The sequence below is a fragment of the Anoplopoma fimbria genome, chromosome 6 (assembly GCF_027596085.1).
Source record: "Anoplopoma fimbria isolate UVic2021 breed Golden Eagle Sablefish chromosome 6, Afim_UVic_2022, whole genome shotgun sequence".
Taxonomy (NCBI): domain Eukaryota; kingdom Metazoa; phylum Chordata; class Actinopteri; order Perciformes; family Anoplopomatidae; genus Anoplopoma; species Anoplopoma fimbria.
In genome coordinates this window covers 19,604,420-19,622,848 of record NC_072454.1, presented here as the reverse complement: position 1 = coordinate 19,622,848, position 18,429 = coordinate 19,604,420, and the positions used below count along the sequence as shown (strand labels likewise).

At 41.9% G+C, this 18,429-nt stretch overlaps 1 protein-coding gene across 1 annotated transcript in view; it reads right to left on the bottom strand.

Annotated features, from left to right (window-relative positions):
- LOC129091999 (cadherin-23-like) overlaps positions 1-18,429 on the bottom strand; it is a 127,156-nt gene that overhangs the window by 28,682 nt on the left and 80,045 nt on the right. Inside the window, 4 exon segments of the mRNA XM_054599740.1 lie at positions 5,203-5,361; positions 5,888-6,037; positions 10,231-10,419; positions 12,204-12,316. Coding sequence (XP_054455715.1) covers positions 5,203-5,361; positions 5,888-6,037; positions 10,231-10,419; positions 12,204-12,316 — 611 coding nt within the window.

Genomic DNA, 18,429 nt, shown 5'->3' with positions numbered 1-18,429 from the left:
TCATTTTCTAAAGTATCAAAGCAAATCTGAACTGTTTGCTTCCCCTCTGACTCAGGTTTCAATGGATTAACAGATGACCAAACAAATGAGCCAATGGTGAGCAATCTTTAACTCCACTAAATTTGCAATCCCACAGCTCTGGAGAGCTGATAGTGAACCAACCTCTGAGATTCTGTCTGTTCATCCTCAGCCCTGCACACCCATTCACACCCCGTCTCCCAATGTCAGATCACCCACGATGAGCGCCCTATTATTAACAGTGACGCTGTGTGAGCTACCACATGCAGCCGAGCCTCGCTCCTTTCATTACAATAATGAATTATAATTACTGTTGTGACTATTACCCCATAAAGGCCTGTCTAAACAGTGGCAGTAGCGAACCATCCTCCACTCTGTAATTTATAACCTTCTGCTAGGAGCATTTATCATCGTGCCTTAGCTCCAAAACATACAGCATCTGTACAGAGACCATACAAATCACACTATGGCACTGGAAGAAGAAAAAGAAGACACTAATCCAAGAAGAATGCGGCATCTGATATATTTTATAGAAGCAATACAAATTATAAGAAGAGAGCAAGGCACAGGTAAACTGTACTTCTGTATGCATATTGCACCTGCATATATCCTCTTCAAATATAAACGTATTCTCTAAGGTAGAGCCTGATGGGTAGAAAGAGCTAGAGAGTGTAGAAACAGACAGGGAACCGCAGAGTGAATCAATGCAACACCTGAAAACCATTAGCAATCTAATGGTAAAACAGAGAAAGACAAAGAAAACGATAAGAGAGGCCACATAATAAATAAGAAATGAAAGAAGGCAAGGTCTCTGAGACCCAAGGAGAGAAAATCTGTGATTCTATTGGTACGAGCAGCTGCTAGTGTCTAAAGTCTCCAGGGTACGGAAGAGACCGCAAGACAGAGTGAGAGAGAAAAGGACAGAGACAAAAGAGTAAATCACAATAAATATTTATAATGATAAGTAATGCTTTATACCATAAATATTAAACAGCCACTGCCTGTGAGTATACGCCTATGTTAAGCATAAGTGTCCGCAGGGATGCAGGAGCGGGCGCTGAGTAATGCATCGACCAACATTGTACATAAGCTCTGATCAGATGAGCTATGAATATTAACCCAAACAAAGCATTTCAATTCCATCTGATCGCCTGTTTGGCACTTTTTAAAAACAACTGAAGACCAACGTGCTGAATTTCAATTAGCGCAAAGCATTATGTAAACACCAAGAAGCCCCCCCCTCTTTACATATCAACCACCTTCAACACATTATTGATACACTGCAAAACACTTTAATGCTCAGGGAACAGCAATGCTCTTCAAAATCACTACTTTACTGTGAGAGAAACTAATATATATATAATATATATATATATATATATATATATATATATATATATATATATATATATATAAGTCTCAGAGTTATTGTATTAGTAGGAGATAAGACTGTATCTGATCATCCTCTCTGCTTGCCTTATTTACTCATTTGATTGCACGTCAGTCACGTAATCTATGAGTACAGAGATAAGTTGCCATCACCAAAGATGATCGCAAACCAGTTTGTGAAGAAGTTCTTGAATGCAGCAATGCACAAACAAATAGGCCATGATGATGTCGTTTCATCATTGTCATCAGTAATGTGAATGTGTGAACACTTTGTAACAGATTGGGAAATCACTTAATTGCTTTCATTTGGGATGGCTATGGCTCAGGGGTTAGAGTGGTAGTCCAGGATTCAGAATGGCCAGTGGTCCGACCCCTGGCCTCTGCAGTTTGCGTTGAAATGTCCTTGGGCAAGATACTGAACCCAAAATTGCAATTGAATTTTCGCTCCTGGTGAGCAAGTTGCTCCTTGTACAGTGTGAATGGGTGAATGCTGGCTTGTGTTGCAAAGTAGTTTGAGAGGTAGCTAAGACTAGAAAAGCAATGTATGAATGCAGTCCATTTATCATTTAAGCAGAGCTCAATGAGTGGATTGATACGTTCCACTCTGTAGGCTCAATACAAAGCTAGACTCAGCGATTATCTTAGCTTAGCATAAATATTGGAAGCAGAGGGAAATAGCTAGCTGTTGCTCTGTACAACTGTACCAGCAACTTTAAAGCTCTTTCATTAACACAAAAACAAATGTAAAAACCACAGGTTGTTAGACAGGAAGTAGTGTGTCTCTCTTCTCCCTAACTTCCTAGAATCTTTTCCTAACCATGAGGGTAAAATATTAAATGGCTTTAGAGGTGCAGGTATGTGTTTTAGCTGTTCTCCCCGCTTCCAGTCTTTATGCTAAAATTAGCTAATTGGCTCGTTGCTATAGCTTAAAACATAGCATAGAATGATGCGAGTCATAGCAAACAAACTGTGCAAGAAAGCCAATAAGCACATTTCCCAAAATGTCTAACTATTCTTTTATTGAATCCATTTGTGTGTTTGTGTGTTGCTGTATATTGTGGAGGTGCTCGCCAAGCCACCTTGAGAGAGTAGGAATGAAAGAGCTGTCCTCGCTTTTGGTGCTAAAACATAATTTGGCCACCATCTGTTGTACCTCACAGCCATCTGACAGAGAGCACCGAGAGGCTAGTCTCAGCCTCACAATCTGGTTATATTGTACTGCCTTGAGTTGTTCGCTGCACTTAAACATGGAGACAGTTTCAACTGCTGGAAGAGATTGAGTGAGACAGGTGCACGGAGAATCGTGGAAATGAAAAAAGTCCCCGCAAATCAAATGACACTTAAAAGCGCAGGCACAGAGAGCTGTGATATAAAGTTCAGAATATAATGAGCTGGAGTTAAGTGCACATGTGATACAAGTTGTTTAATAACAACCAGTTGTTAGGGACCTCATGTATTCATTTTGTCACAATTAATACTTCAACTCAAAATGCTTTTCTGCAGTTGGTGGGCGACGTGATTGTCCTTAACAGGAGGGTGAGAGACATGTTACCTTAACAATTTACCTGGTACTGACTCACAGGAGTGGGTTGAAAAGTGCCATTGCACAAGGCTATTTTATATTTCTGCTCTCTATACTTTAAAATATATTACATTGATTTAATTTACAATAGGAACATTTCTTCACTCCCACTGAACATAAGTAGCAGAGAAACAGCACTGTGATGGATCATACTTCTTTCTGTGCTTCACTTTATAACTTATTTTATACATAACGTGGATGCAATGTCCATTCCAAGATAAATACCTTATTATTCACACAAATATGAGTCACTTGTTTGATCAGACTGCATTCAATGGATAACAGCCAGTGTAACTGGCTGCCTAAATTACAAATTAACTAAATTATGACAAACCCACATAGGTAAACAAGTTTGTTCAAACACATTTCTGAACACACACACACACACACACACACACACACACACACACACACACACACACACACACACACACACACACACACACACACACACACACACACACACACACAACATAAATGCTAATCTTATTGGATAACAAATGGAGAAAAGCCTTAGCCATGTGTTGACCTTGCAATTGCTGTGTATAGCCTTTGTGTGTGTGTGTGTGTGTGTGTGTGTGTGTGTGTGTGTGTGTGTGTGTGTGTGTGTGTGTGTGTGTGTGTGTGTGTGTGTGTGTGTGTGTGTGTGTATGTGTGTATGTGTGTGTGTGTGTGTGTCCAGTTGTAGTTCTCAGCCTCAGAGAAAGCCAGCTGAGTATTGGAAACATCTGTTTAATCTCTGCGTGTGTTTTGTCTCCAGTGGCATCTCAGAGGGCTTGAGTGTGTGTTGTGTGTGTGTGTGTGTGTGTGTGTGTGTGGGAGCAGGTCAGAATATCAAAACCCTCATCTAACAGTGTATATATACGAGTGCTGCCATCCATGCCAGTGCAGCGCTCACAGAGAGCCGTCACATATCATTCTATTTACAGCCCCTTCACTCTCTACACAGCCAGCAATCAGGATTCCACGGCGGTCTGCACGCTCCAGCACGAGGCCAACATCAGCCAGACTTATCGGGTATTAGACTGCCCTGCAATCTCCATTTCATGAGCAACCAGTCTATAAACACTATTGATTTTCACACTGTGCTTTTTTTGCACTTGTATCTAGTGGATTGCGGGGCGTTCTGTCACAGGAATGACTGGTAATGAATAATAATGTAGAATTACAGGGAGATGATTTTTCCATTCTGGTTTGAGTAGTGGCTGCTGTACAGGACAGTAACTAAGGCCACTATGTTGAGATCAGTCGCCACAGTGACACTTCAACTGTGAGAAACTAAACAAAGGGTACAATAACTGACCTCGAAGGACTGAATAATACAATTCAGGTTTGAAAATAATTCTTAAGCCCTGTTCTAATTGGATTAGTTCAAATGGAGGTTCTCTTGACATTATTAGTGACCTATCTAATATTAATCCAATATGAACAGTAAGTAATTCTAAGATTAACAGATAAAACTTCTGTAAAGCTGTACTGTTTCTGTTTCATTCTGTGCAACTAGCAAAAACATTTAAGGGTAGAATATAGTACTTTATGTCTGAGCTACAAGCATCAATTTTAAGGTAATCATTTGAATCCTGCCAAATGAATAATTTAGATTTAAATACACAGCAAAAATAACACTACTGGACTTGACCGTACTAGTAATTTAGCTTGAATTGAGGACTTTTTGACTATGCTGTGGTTAATTCAAGCTTTTTTACCAAAGCGGAACTCACTATTGTGTTGGCAGTAAATATTTAATTCTGCTTTAGTATAATTAAATTGAAACAGAGTATAAGTCAAGCCACAGATTAGCCACAGATTGTCTTTGACAACTTAAAGATGCCTTAGTTGCCAACATGGTCATTCAGTATTGCAAATACACAGGGTCTCAGCATTAACAGTGACCCAGTGCAGTTGGTCAGTGAGTTACTTAAATGTGTTTTTAATGTGCTTTTGTCGGCGACACCCTAGCTTGAGTCACCGTAAATCACAACTCACATGTCCCAGGAGAGAAGTGGGTTACATGGAGAAAACAAACAAGCCACTATTTCATTCTCAATAAAACTAACCCCATAAAACTTACTAGAAAGTCAGGTTTATTGTAATCTATTTGGATTCCAGTTAAAATTCTCTTCAGTAATGAATCAGTAGAATCCACTGAGTGATTAATCACATTTTCAGCTGTGAACAGTACACACTATAGAGTGGTTTCTTAAGACACTCACCAGGATGCGAAGCAGTGAGGTACCAGGAGGGGTGTTTTCAGGAAGGCTGATGTTGTACAGCGGTTTGCTGAAGATGGGTCGGTTATCATTCTCATTGATCAGCTCAATGAAGACACGAGCAAAACCCACATGGTCGGACATGGACTCATTGGCATAAAGCTGGGGAGTGACAACAAGGAGTATAATTACACTTACGATTTAAATATAGCCTTGAATAATGCAGTTCTGTTCAAGAAAAACTGTAAAGGTTTAACATTGGTTTATCTATATAGAATATTTTTTAGCTTGCATCGTCAAAAAATTAAAATCATAATTTGCTATTGTGCCGTTAAGAACTGACTTGCTTAATGCACATATCAGGCACCCTTTGGTTCTGTAAAGCACTCGGGTAAATTGAGGTAACACAAGTACAAATTTCTCTGCTCAAACAAGACTACAGCATTAAGAAAGTGATATAACCCCAGTCTGACTAAGTTTCCATACAAATAAAAGCAAGTTGCAAAAAAACATAAAGCTAAGTTCATTCTTGTTGCCTAGAAATCTGTACAGAGTTCATTCAAGGGCAGTCTCAGAGAGGGACAATGGAAATGCTCTGTCTTCAACTACTCAGTGCTTGGTGATCAAAATATCTTATTCCACTTTGTATCTTTTACAAAATGGATCTGTTTGACATTTAAAAACTCACCGAGAAGCTGTAGCTGCGAATGTTTTCGAAGTCCAGGGGCATGGCCACCCGCACTCTGATGTCGGCACGCCCCTGTACTGCCGTGGGGGAGATGGTAAAGTAGTCGGAATTGTTTCCTCTCAGAAACACCTGGAACATGCTGTTCACCCCCTGTCATAAAAGAATAAGAGAAAGAAGAGTAAAGAGAAACAGAGAACACAAGATCTACAGCCCCAAGGTTTCATGCCTCTGCAGGTGCAATTTACATCCCTGTCGGTCCAAAATGTCTTCATTTTATCCTACAATAGATTTGTATAGTGTAATTATGATTGTCATAATTAGCATATGATTAATGGCACAGTGACCTTTACCTTTAATCTTTGACCACCAAAATCTGATCACTTCATCCTGGACATTTGTGCCAAATTTGAATAATTCCCTCCAGACACCCAGACATGTGATATTGCGTTCACGAGAATGGATCAGATGAATGGAAACCCGCAAAAATATTGCCTCCAGCCATGCCTGTCGCCGGTGGACAGATATAAAAAGGGGTTGTTGAGAGAGCGAGTGCAGTTGATGATAAATATATCAAGTTTAACTAACTAGTGAAGAGTGTAGATGATAAAATCTAGGACACGGTATATCTACCTAATGTAATGAATACATTGGACAAAGGATACAATTCATTACAAAGGTACATAACAAAGGAAAAACTAAGTTTAAGAGAGATGTGCACGTGTGAGAGAGGGAGAAAGCGTACAATGAAAAAGTGTTGGTGTCTGTGTGTGTGTGACTGTTGATCACCACAGTACATTGATAGACACAACTAATTGAAAGTGGCGAACACTTGCTAAGAGACAAGATAGCTCTGCCAAAAGACTTTTTAGGGGTGTGTTATTTAAACAAATGCAGTTAAATAAATGTTCTCTTAGTCATTGGGGCAGCTGTGGCTAAGGAGGTAGAGCGGGTTGTCATTTAATCACAAAGTTGGCAGTTTGATCCCTGGCTCTGTGTCCTTGGGGAAGAGACTGAAGCTTAGGTTTCTTCCGTGGCCAGGCCAGCACCTTGCAAGGTAGCTCCGCCATCTTTTGTGTGTGAATAAGAGGCAAAGAAGTTAGCTTTTTGTAAGGTAGAAACAATTATAAAGAGCGTGATCCTGCTGCTAAGTGAAATTTGCTGATAAACTAGCTGTTATTGGCAGTGGGGACGCTAACCCTCAAAAACGTTCAGGGTCCAGTACACATTTGACCCGTAGAGCTGCACTTTGCTGGTAAAGTAGGCAGCCAGTAACAAAAAACATGAAGATACTGATAAGACTGCACAACAGACGTAAGAATCAGTCCATCCCCACACGTTCATCTTGTCTCCTCATTTATATTCTCCTCCATTTCCACTACATAAAGCCTGCACTGTACTGTTTCACATTATGTTAATGGTCATTTGAGTGCAACAGGGAGTAAATCCCCATGCACTGCCCACAGAGCTGTGCACAGTATGTCCGACTGGGATAAATACCAAGCCGTTGAAGCAGGTTGAAACTGTGTGCTTTGATCATCATAGTGTGTGTTTCATGAGAGAGAAAGAGGAGATGATGTGATCCCTGATGACAACCATGACTATCTACCTCAATACAGATACACACGTCTGTTTGGTTTTAGGCTCGCTACACTGTACGTTGAAAAGACAAGATGGAGTCTGATTTAGAAATGTTCTGCATTACTGGGTGGGTCTGTGTGGTGAGGTTACTGCCATTTGATTAGTGGTTATATGAAATTCCGAATAACCTCTAAGAAAGACCTACAAACTTATGTGTGTCTTACTTCTTCTCTTTTTCTGAGGCATTGTGGGTAAATATAAACAAAGTCAGGGTCAAAATGACATCACAGCCTTAAGAAGCCTGTGGCTGTCGTGAGCTGAGAAAACATCTCTAGATCCCTCCTGTCTTTATATATAAAGCTGCAGGGCGGCCAATCATGTAGCCATTGTGGCAGACAGAGGAAGACGGGTGGAGGTGGTCGATTGGCATCATGCTGGCGGTTGAAATAGCCCCCTTGTTTTTGTTTTCATCTCTGGGAGAACCATTGTGGCTGATGACTCCTATTTAAAAGACCATCCAATATGCAGGGATGTCACCTCAAACTGCCCATAAACGTAATTGCCCGTCCATTTGCTTCTGCCTTTAGAAGCCCCCAATAAAAGCACCCTGTCAGATGCGACTGCCACAAAGTTTAGTGACAAGTTCCAGCAGCAAAAGTTTTATAGATGCTAACCGAGCAGAAGAGGATATGAAGGGAGCGACAGACGGAGAGAGGTAACTACCACTTGTGTCATAGTCTAAGAAATGAAATATCTGCCTATAATCCCTCACACTTGGAAAAAGTGAGATTAAAGCACAGGTGTAGCGGGGTGTGAACGAGTGTGTATCGGCACTGACATGCAGGTTTAAAGGATCAAAACAGCAATACAAAACTGTGAGACAAAAAAAAAAACTATCTCAGATTTTACTCCTTGGAATGGATGTATGTGTGATACTAGGGCAGAAGTCTTAAATCAGACTGGTAGAGCACAGGCTATTTCTGTGTCTCCAGCACACAACTTGAGAGCGCAATGGCATTTTACATTTTTGTGTGAAACCCTGCTTCCTCCAGCTCTTCCTGATGCATTTTGTTTTGTTATATTATGATGAATAAGCAGTCAGCGGTGGCTGCTAATGGACTGGTTCTGAGGGAGTGCTTTCCAATGCAGCATCTATGGTGAATCTGGTTAAAACCATCTCGGAATTACCATAGCTATTCCCCCAATTTGCGGTGAGCAATCTTGGCTTGGAGATACTGTACTGTGAAGTGGTTTGGTACCACTATGCTGCTTTTCATAGTGTTAAAACGTTGGGTGGTAACCTCCAGAGGGACCTCCTATCACATGCCAGGTGTCTGGGTCGTCACCCCGCCTGAGTGCAGCAACGCACTCACTACACTCCCCCCCTCTGCCCCGTCATTGAAACACATCATCCTTGGAATGAATAAACAGACTTGCTGCTAAAAACTCCTGCTATCTCTCCTTAAAGTGCTTCCTTTCTCTCCGGTTCTCTCCGCTTCTTCCTGCTCCACCAATTATTCAGACTTCTGGTTTTGCTTCATTGCAAACTACTTTCTGTTCAACTATTTTTCTTAGAGTTCCTCCTTTCCTCTTCTCCCCTCATGTCTGTCTCTCCTTTCTCTCCACCTCTTTCTCTATCCACTTGACTTGCAGTTATCTGTCAAATTCCACCCTGGCGGCTGCTGTGCCTGAATCAATCAGAGTTGACTAGCTTTCGGCTTATCTGCACCCTAGGTGATTGATTTTCCTCGTTAGGTATAATTTGATGCTCTATCCCATCTCTTCCAGAGCAAATTAAATTGTAGTCGAGTCCAATGCGCTGGTGTGAGCGAGTGTGTGTGCACATGTGAGAAAGGGAGAGGGAAAGTGGGAGCTAGAGAGACAGAGTGGCAGAGCAAGCGTAAAGTGAAAAAGTGTTCTGTGTGTGTGTGACTGTGTGTCACCCCAGCACGCTGATAGATACAACTAATGGAACATAGCGGACACACTAAAGCGTGCTGTTGTACATGGCTGCTGACAGTCCACATGCACACACGCACGCACGCACGCACGCAAAGACTCCTGAGATTGACGTGAATCAATCAGCTGGAGAGAAGATGTATCACTTTTTGGGTGTTTTTGGAACAACAAAAACACTAGTTTGCGGTCAGTGGTGTTGCAGATTAACAGTTTGACAGACTATGGCTGCAGAGAGAGCGTTAAGCAGACAACAGACAAGCTTCATTTTGGCCTGTCATCAAGTTACTCAAGGCTTTGACGTTAATTCCATTAACTGCTGCCGGCAACATTCATCATTTCAGCCGGTGAAAGTGACGATCAGAGATAACAGATTCATTAGTGTTGGAGCTCAGCGAATCTGTGCATTTTGCCAACCTTTGGGTCTCCATTTAGAGTTACTTGCAGCGCTGCAGCAGAAAAATATGTTCACATTTGCATACTCTTATTTTCAAATTGCATAAAGTAAAATGTAAAAGTTTATGAGGTCCGTAAAGGAGAACAAAGCTGCAACACTAGCTGGCTGAGGTGGACAGAACCACAGAGTACAGTAAAGAGAAAATCAGATTTTGATCCGCGTTATTTTATCCATTACGATTTGTCCGTATAGGTCGAGATAAGGATTCTTAGGATCGGCTTTGGAGATTTTTTAAGAACAATCGCGAGATACTGAGGCAGCATGCTGTCGGTGCAACTTATCTGGATAAGAGTATCAGCCCAATGACAAGGAAGTTGTGACTGTGCCAGCCATCAGGACGTGATCCACCCACCTCGTCCTTGTCTTCGGCCTGGATGAAGAGGGGAAGGGCAAAGCCCACCTGGGCCAGCTCAGTGATGACGACCCGATACTCTGAGCTGTTGAACGTCGGGGCGTTGTCATTCTTGTCAATTAGCAGGATGGTAAAGGTGGTCTTCACTGTGGCTTCTGATGGACTGCGATCATCTTTCAACTCTGTGGCCTTGTAGAGAGCAAAAGAGGGAAGAGAGAGAGAGAGAGAGAGAGAGAGAGAGAGATTTGATTGCGCTGAAAATGTCATTTTGGATGGAGGTGGTCCGTACGCAATCTCGGCCAGGTATTTACAGCTGTTCATTTATTGGATCAAAAGGTGGACGGACGGACTCAAAGCAATCATAGAAATAGGCTCAAAGTGAGGGCAAGAGAGGGCCAGCACATGTACATCCACACATCCACACAATGAGATTTAGCAGAAAGGAGTCCCGTTAAGAAGACACAATTACGCACTCTCCTGGTTTCTGGCTGCCTGAGTATTGAAGATGTGAGGCAACTGAAATGAAAAAAAATAGGAGAGAAAAATAGGACTGGGCGGCTGTGGTCTTTTATTGATGGAAGACTGTCACAAGCAATAGGAGAAGCGCCAGAAACAACATGCTGGTCTCTAGGTAATCAAGGTAGTTTAGCCTCTCTTGTCCCGACGCCACTGAATCATTTGACCTCCACACGCTCAGCACTATCTAAGCTGCCTGAAGTTGAGAAATTAGTTGTATTACTATGGCACACCATAATCAATAGCAGCACCACCTAAGAAATCACAAGAAGAGAGGGGGAGAGAAAATGTAGAGGGAAAAAATCCATATCTTATAAATACATTTTTGGGTGGCGTATATTTTTATTTTTTTCATTTTCAGCACTTTCGCTTATTCTACTTTTCGTCTTTGTAATTATTGATTTCAATTAAAAAGATAGACTGAGGCTGGAATATTTAAGCTGGCATCTTTTTTTGTATTAAACCTTAGAGCCAGCTGTATCACCATATTGTATTTCTCATATACAAATGTCATATAACCTGCTTTTTCTGAGCAATAATCGCAGCTACATGAGTAAATACAAGAGTGCTAGTGAAACCATTAGGTGCTCTTAAGGGCCATTTATTTTGCTGTACAGGTGCAACCATTTCACTTGACATGCCATCAAATTCCCCAATGCAACATTGCAGTTACACGGGAAAATTATGTCTTTGATCGCAAATCCTTCCACATTCAGTTGCACTTGGAAATCCATTTCACGGACCCTCTCACACCCTGTGGGAAATACTTGGTGTACAATACTGGAAGAGAAAAAATTAGGAGGAAAAAAAGGAAAGTGGGGGGGATTGACAAGGTGGTAAGGGGTTGGCGTGAGAGGGCGGACTGAAATGCTAAAAAGCCAAGTGAGATAGACTTTAGGCTCAGTGCAGAGACGGTGGGATTCAGAGACTGCACCTGTGTCAAACAGAAGCAAAAAATAAGCGTTGAGGAGGACTCTAAATCCTGTTCCTTCATCTGGTCCTCCTCTGCTCCCCTTGTCCTCCCTGGCTGCTGGGGGGTGGGTGGGGGGGGGTGTTATCATAGAATCACAAACACACTATCTTCACTGAGTAGCACAATAAGAGCACTTTAATTTGTCTGGGTCACATTTGTGCAAAGGCTTATTGACACAGCATCTTTAAACATATGATACTGGAGGAGTGAAATATTGACTTTGAAATCTTTCTTAATTATAGCAATGTGTATCAACCTCAAAGACTGTCACAATATGTATAGGATGAAGCGCGGTGCATGGTGAAGTCCTGCATTTAGCAGGTCTTTTGAGGCTATATCAAACCCAGACACTGCATTGATTTAACACACTATCATACTGTATCAAAGCCCCTCTCTTGCTCCACAGGCGAAACAGACTTTCGATCCATTCTCTCGCCTGCGTCAGTCCCTTCATCCCCCGACCGCCTCCCGTTCAGTGGCTCACCTTGACAGTGAGAGAGAATCCTGCTGAGTAGAGCGGGTTTTCCCTGTCCAGCTGGCCATTCACTGTCAGAGACCCGCTGATGTAGTCCAGGGCAAAAACACTGTTGGTGTTCCCTGGATGGATGGAGGGAGAAATAGAGAGACAGAGATAAGAAAGTCGGACGGACAAACGAAAACTGGCGTTGTGGATAATTCAACATAACACCTGGGATGTTGCCGGGAGCCTCTGGACGGGAAGGCGGTGGACATTCATGCAATATGGATACAGCTTTTGCTGTGCTGTCTTTAGTCTCTCTACCTGCCTGTGGCTGACCCACCACCTCCAACCCGTCCACAAGCTGCCTCCACTGCATCCCTTTGTTTCATCTGTCACTGTCTGCCCTCACTCCACTGCTTCCATTTCTTCTATTCTTCACTGGACGCACGCCAGGGCTACTGTCGATTCACATCACTGAATTCAAGATCTATCTGATTCATTTTCTCTGTCAATATTGAAAATACAGTATGCTTAATGAATTATTTGAAACAAGCTAAGCCTCTGCTGAGAATACAATAGCAGTCCAAATTTTGAAACACACGACCCAATGCAAACTTTTCGTTTTGAGCTTTGAAGCGAAGTGACTACTAATGTCGGCACAATGCTCATTTACGTCACTGCACATGGGCTGATGAATTGCATTAACTTTGTTATAGTCTATGCACTCCTTCAAAGAGCAGCGTTTCAAATGATGAATGCTGCACTGTTCTCATTAATAAGTGTGGCTGGTGTTCACTATTCACTTTAATTACACAGGTTAGAATATTAGAGACCCACTTGTGTCCTCTTCTCACATTTTCTCATTCTCACTTCTTAAAATTACAGTCCTTTTCACTGACTTTGTAGCATCTCTTTCACCCGTCTTTGACACACTCAGTGTCACTCCTTCTCTCTCTCAGGCATCTTGTGGTTGTGACTGTTGCCTGCTAATTGCACCCAGAAGAGGGAGACAACAAACGAGGCACCCAATAGTCCACTGTTAATGCCCCCCTGAATTGCACAGTGTCTCCCCCTCACCAATGGACCCACTCTAGAGATCCTCTCGGTCAAGTCAGACGAATTATGTCTCATTCAAAAACACTGAATGGCTTCACTATTTCATTGGGATTCTTTGTGTCTGCCACGTGTGTTGTTTGAGACCTGAAGAAGTCCCTTTGCAATCTTGGGATAGTGGCAGTTCATACATGTGAATGTTATCAGAGCGATCTGCCCAGAGGAGCAAACAATGGAGCAGGCAGAGCTGTATGAGTCAAGTCCACCTGGAACTAATTCATTTATTCCTTGTCAATACAAACCGCTCTTACCAGCTGACAACACTGCAGCTCCTCTTTGCTCCCACATACTGTATGTTTAACAGGATAATCTCTGGATGAGAAAAGAGCAAACATGCTCAGTGAACTCAGTCTAGTCAATGCAAGAGTACAAAAGTATGTGAATATACTGTATATGCACAACAAATACCAGGTTTTCAGGCTGAATCTCAAAAATAAAGAGACAGTGTGTGTTGTGTGTTTAAAGAAGAACTATTAAAAAAAGAAAAAACTGCTTGTAAAGAAACTTCCTGTAATGTATAAGGAGGTCCAATGAGGGGATCCTCCCACACCGAGCGGGTCCCATCCTGACCTGCCGCGCAAAGCGAAGGCGTACTGCTAAAGGACAGGGGTGCGCTGGATTTATAACCCAAGAAAAAACAAGATCATCGTTACTGAACAGAATGCAGCACAAAAATAGTTGTATCTCAATTATCTTGCCTCATAATCGAAGCGTAAATCGGTGTGTGCTGCTTGGTTGTGAAAAAGGTGTAAAGGTAAAAAACACACGCATTAAAATCAATCATATCACTAATATTTTCAGAGGGAAAGATTAAAAGAGAACTCTATAAATGTAAGTAATACCTATCATTACAGTATCGGGAGAACATTTGGGTTTTAGTCAGATTACAAACAGGCCAGGGTGTTATTCAATTTGGCATATTACACAACTGAGTATATGCTTGTCAAAAATGTATTAAAATATTCTAAATTGACATCGGGGAACTTCCCATGCAAAGTCATTTATTATATTTGTTAAATTAGTTAAATATGGTGTTTTAAACCCTGGCTGGAAATCAAATTTACATTCATGATATGAAATGCCATTGACTTGTTGAAATAGAAAATAAAATTCTATATATTATAGAATTATACAACATGTGAGAATATTTAAAGTGTAAAAAACTAATTAAAAATGCGTCCTGTTCTGTGAATTCACGTGGTATTTCCACAGTACTTGTTTGTAAGTAGGGCACAGTATGAACCTTGAGCTGCACTTTGAGGGATTAAGAATGACTTTCTTTCAGATAGTTTGCAGTAATAGCTGAGGTCCAGACTCCTGATAGTCAGATGGTAAGTCCACAGTGTACGACGGCAGTGGGGTCAACAGATTAACCCATGCCTGTGTTCCCCACACCCCCCACGCGCTGCTCTATTATTGCCCTCCTACCTAGCCTGGAATGGAGAGTGCACAGTGTTGGCGTATAGATAGGAGGCAGGCCAGCAGAGAGAGCCCTGGGGTAATTAGCCTGGATTGAGGCCAGAAGGTGGAGAAAGGGAGGGAGGTAGTAAGGACAAAAACTACTGCTGATTATATCCACCTTACATTATCTATTCAATTGTGGAACTTGAGTAAACTGTTAATAGGAATGCGGTGTTGCTCCTGTAGGACTCAAATTCAAATAAACTTAATATACACACATGCTGACAACAGCATGCTGTCTACAGTAAAATCATAATTTAAATGTATGAGTACTACAGAGCGACTAGTCAGGACGGCATTGTTTGACTGTGTCTTTAAGCCACCGTTTGTTATTCTAATCAATTTGTTTTCCAGTTATACATCTATGGTTAATATTTGGTTATGTTTTTGCACAAAATGAACTCAGTTAGGTAAAGGTTAGGGTTGATATGACTACTTTACTGGTAAAAGAGAACAACCTCGATCATGATTAAAATAAAACTACGTCGATAGGAAACGTGTAACGAAAAGCAGTCTTACAAAGAATGCAAGTCTAAGATACTCGCAGTGGCTTCACTTGCCGAGCCGGAGGTTGCCGCCCTCTCTAGAGCCAGTGTTTGCTAAGCTAACAAGAACACAACCATTCCTATTTTCTGGTGATTATACATTAATAATTTATTCAGTTTATGGCAATAGAAGTAGAAAAAAAACCACACTGGTCTTTTAAAGTCTGATGTTTTTTGACTTTGTGACTCTAAAAAGAATGTTACACTACTAGAGGGCTTTGCCACTTGAACATGAACATATGTCGTTTATGTTAGACCGTTAGCTGAAACTACTGATGCTCGCGTTTTGTGGGCCAAGCTGCTTATTAGGAGTATCAGTTTGTTAATGTAAGTCTGAACTCGGAAAAAGAAAAAACTTTTTTGCCTGAATGGGAGGGGCAGGCAGAAAGTTGATGTTGATAACGATTGGTTGGGGTGGTAGAGGGCAACGTGATTCAGGGACTCAGACCCACTCTGTGTGGGCATCATGCCTCTAAATTGGTTTGTCAGCTTCAGTGGCCTGACTTGCATGCCAATCTACTCCAACTGCGGCTTCTTACTCGGACGACTGGGCGCTCCCCTGGCCAAGCAACGAGTGACGTTTGTACACAAACACACGCACCTGCAAAAGCACACAGGTGGTGTGCTGCAATGTACATGTGCAGAGTCACAGCAGACTGTTGGTTCTAATCTCCGTATGCATCCGGTAAAAAAGCTCTGTCCACTGCTTTAGGTTCCACAGAACGGCCTTCCACCTCAGCTCCGCTGTGTCTTGACCAGAGAGACAGACTGAAATTACACAGTGGCTCACAGGTCCCACTGAGAGGAAAATATAATCATATTCTAATTGCTGACATAAAGTGTTCTCCAGTGATCCTGCAGGGCACTGTGATTAGACCCCCAGGGGTGGAAATTGCTGCACAGAGATATGACCACAGTCCAATGCAGTAGAAATAAATGCACACTTCCTTTTTGCATTTGATATTCATATTAAGTGGAGAGGTTTACGTTTTCCATCTCTGTGTTAAGGTATTTCTATTCTGAATTCTTATGTAGATAGAGTATGAAAGTGTGTGTGTCAGAGTGCAAGAGGTGCTAACTGGCGTAGTTTGATTCTATGATGTGAGACTCCGGGGGATAAGCTGTGCTTTCACATTACCGACAGTACTGGACTGGAAAATGAGAAACCATGCCATGATTTTGTCTAGTGTAGAGTACACACTCAAATGCACTCACGCACACACGCCTAAATAAATGCCCACAAGCATGTATGACGCACACTCAAACTCAGACAAACAGCCATTATTTCCTTGTGGTGCAAATTTAGTATGTGTGCAATAGCTTCAATAGCTACTACTACAATTATGGGATAAAAGTAATCCAAATAATTTGCCACTTTGAATCATCTCCGTATTACCAAAGCACAAAGAAAAGCACGGGTGGGGATTTCATATTATCTATTGACAAACACATTTACATTCTTGTGCCATGAACAATGAAATGGAGGCTCATTTACTGAGAAAAGGTTCCTCATTGAAATTCTCTCCTCATTCTCAAAGAGCAAAAAGAGTGAATTCATAGACAGAGAAAGAAAAATAGATTGGCTAGAAATGGGAGAGTTGTATTGAGTCGCACAAGTGGAAAAACATACATGTGTAGTTATTATGTGGGGATTGCCCTAGAGAACAGGAGGAATAAAGTATTTGATCTGATGAGTTCAATCGGAGCGTGCGACAAGTGGATGACAATGACTTTCTCCGAGCAATGAGCTTTTGAGGACAGTCGAAGCAGGAGTTCTCCGAGTGTAATCACCATGACTAAGCCAGTGACAACTGTTTTCTCTAGTTTGTGACAACGCCATGGGGGCGCTGGAACATTCTAGTAATGTGATATGGCATGCAGCCAGTGCTCAGAGTCTTGGGGCTAAGATTTTGTGTATTTTGCTAAATGTACACAAATTAGTGTCATTTTTAAGGATTACGCCTACAGGCAAATCATGTTGATGATGAGGTTTAAGTTATTGTCTTCAAAACTACACTCACTTCTAAATCGAAATGAACAGCTTCTCACTTACACTGACTTGCTTATGCACTTGCTCATCTGTGCCATTGACACACATGGTTCAGTCTTTGACAGCTACCAGTGCATTTTTTGTATGTGCTTGTGTGTGTGATGCGGAGTGATAATGGCCCTGTGGGTGTCTTGCCATTGGCAGACAAGCTGCATTTCATGAATACTCAATGAAGTAGTTTCATCAAAAGTTTTTCTTCAAAAAAAAAAAGGTTTCAAGGACAAGTATTCTAAGACAATACATCGCAGATGAAAGGAACTTCTCCTTTTTTGCACAGGTGTCACACTCTGCGTAGTTGACACAGCTGGTTGGATGCACTTCGACTGTCATTGAGGAGATGCGGATATTTCGGCTACGACTAGCAGCTCCTCCTGCTGCATCCAGAGGAGGGCTCGATTATCGGGCCCCCCTACTGTCTCTTGATTTTGGAACAGATGTGTTACTTTCGTGGCTACCTCCCCCTTGTGACAAAATCGTGTCTGCTTTTTCAGGAAGGAGTCACCCCAAGGAACGGTGCCACATTGTGCAGGGAAAAATCAACAACTGCAGCCGTTATGGGACACACTGCTACAGGCATTGGAGGCAAAGTTCAACTGAATACAGCTTTGACACTAGAGTGTCAAGGGATTTAAATTTGAATTTGTTTGTATAGCGTCAAATCATAAATTAAATTATCTGAAGACACTTTTCATATAGAGCAGGATCAGACCATACTTTATAATTTACAGAGACCCAACATTCCCTCGTGTTAAAGAACTGGTGCGACAATGACAATAACTCCCCTTTAACCGGTAGAGATCTTTGCAGAAATGAGCTCTTGATGGGTGGCCATCTGCCTCGACCAGTTGGGTTGAAATAAAGATAGAAAGAGAGAGACAGAGAAAGACAGAGTTATAAAACCCTCTTTGATACTTCTGGGACTTGAGTAAACTAGAATTACTGCCTAGTGGTTGTTCACCTCTGTCAACCCGTCAAGTTGCAGTTTTCATTCATCCACCCATCTTCCGTAACCGCTTATCCAGTTAAGGGTCGCGGGGGTGCTGGAGCCGATCCCAGCTGTCAATGGGCGAAGGCAGGGTAC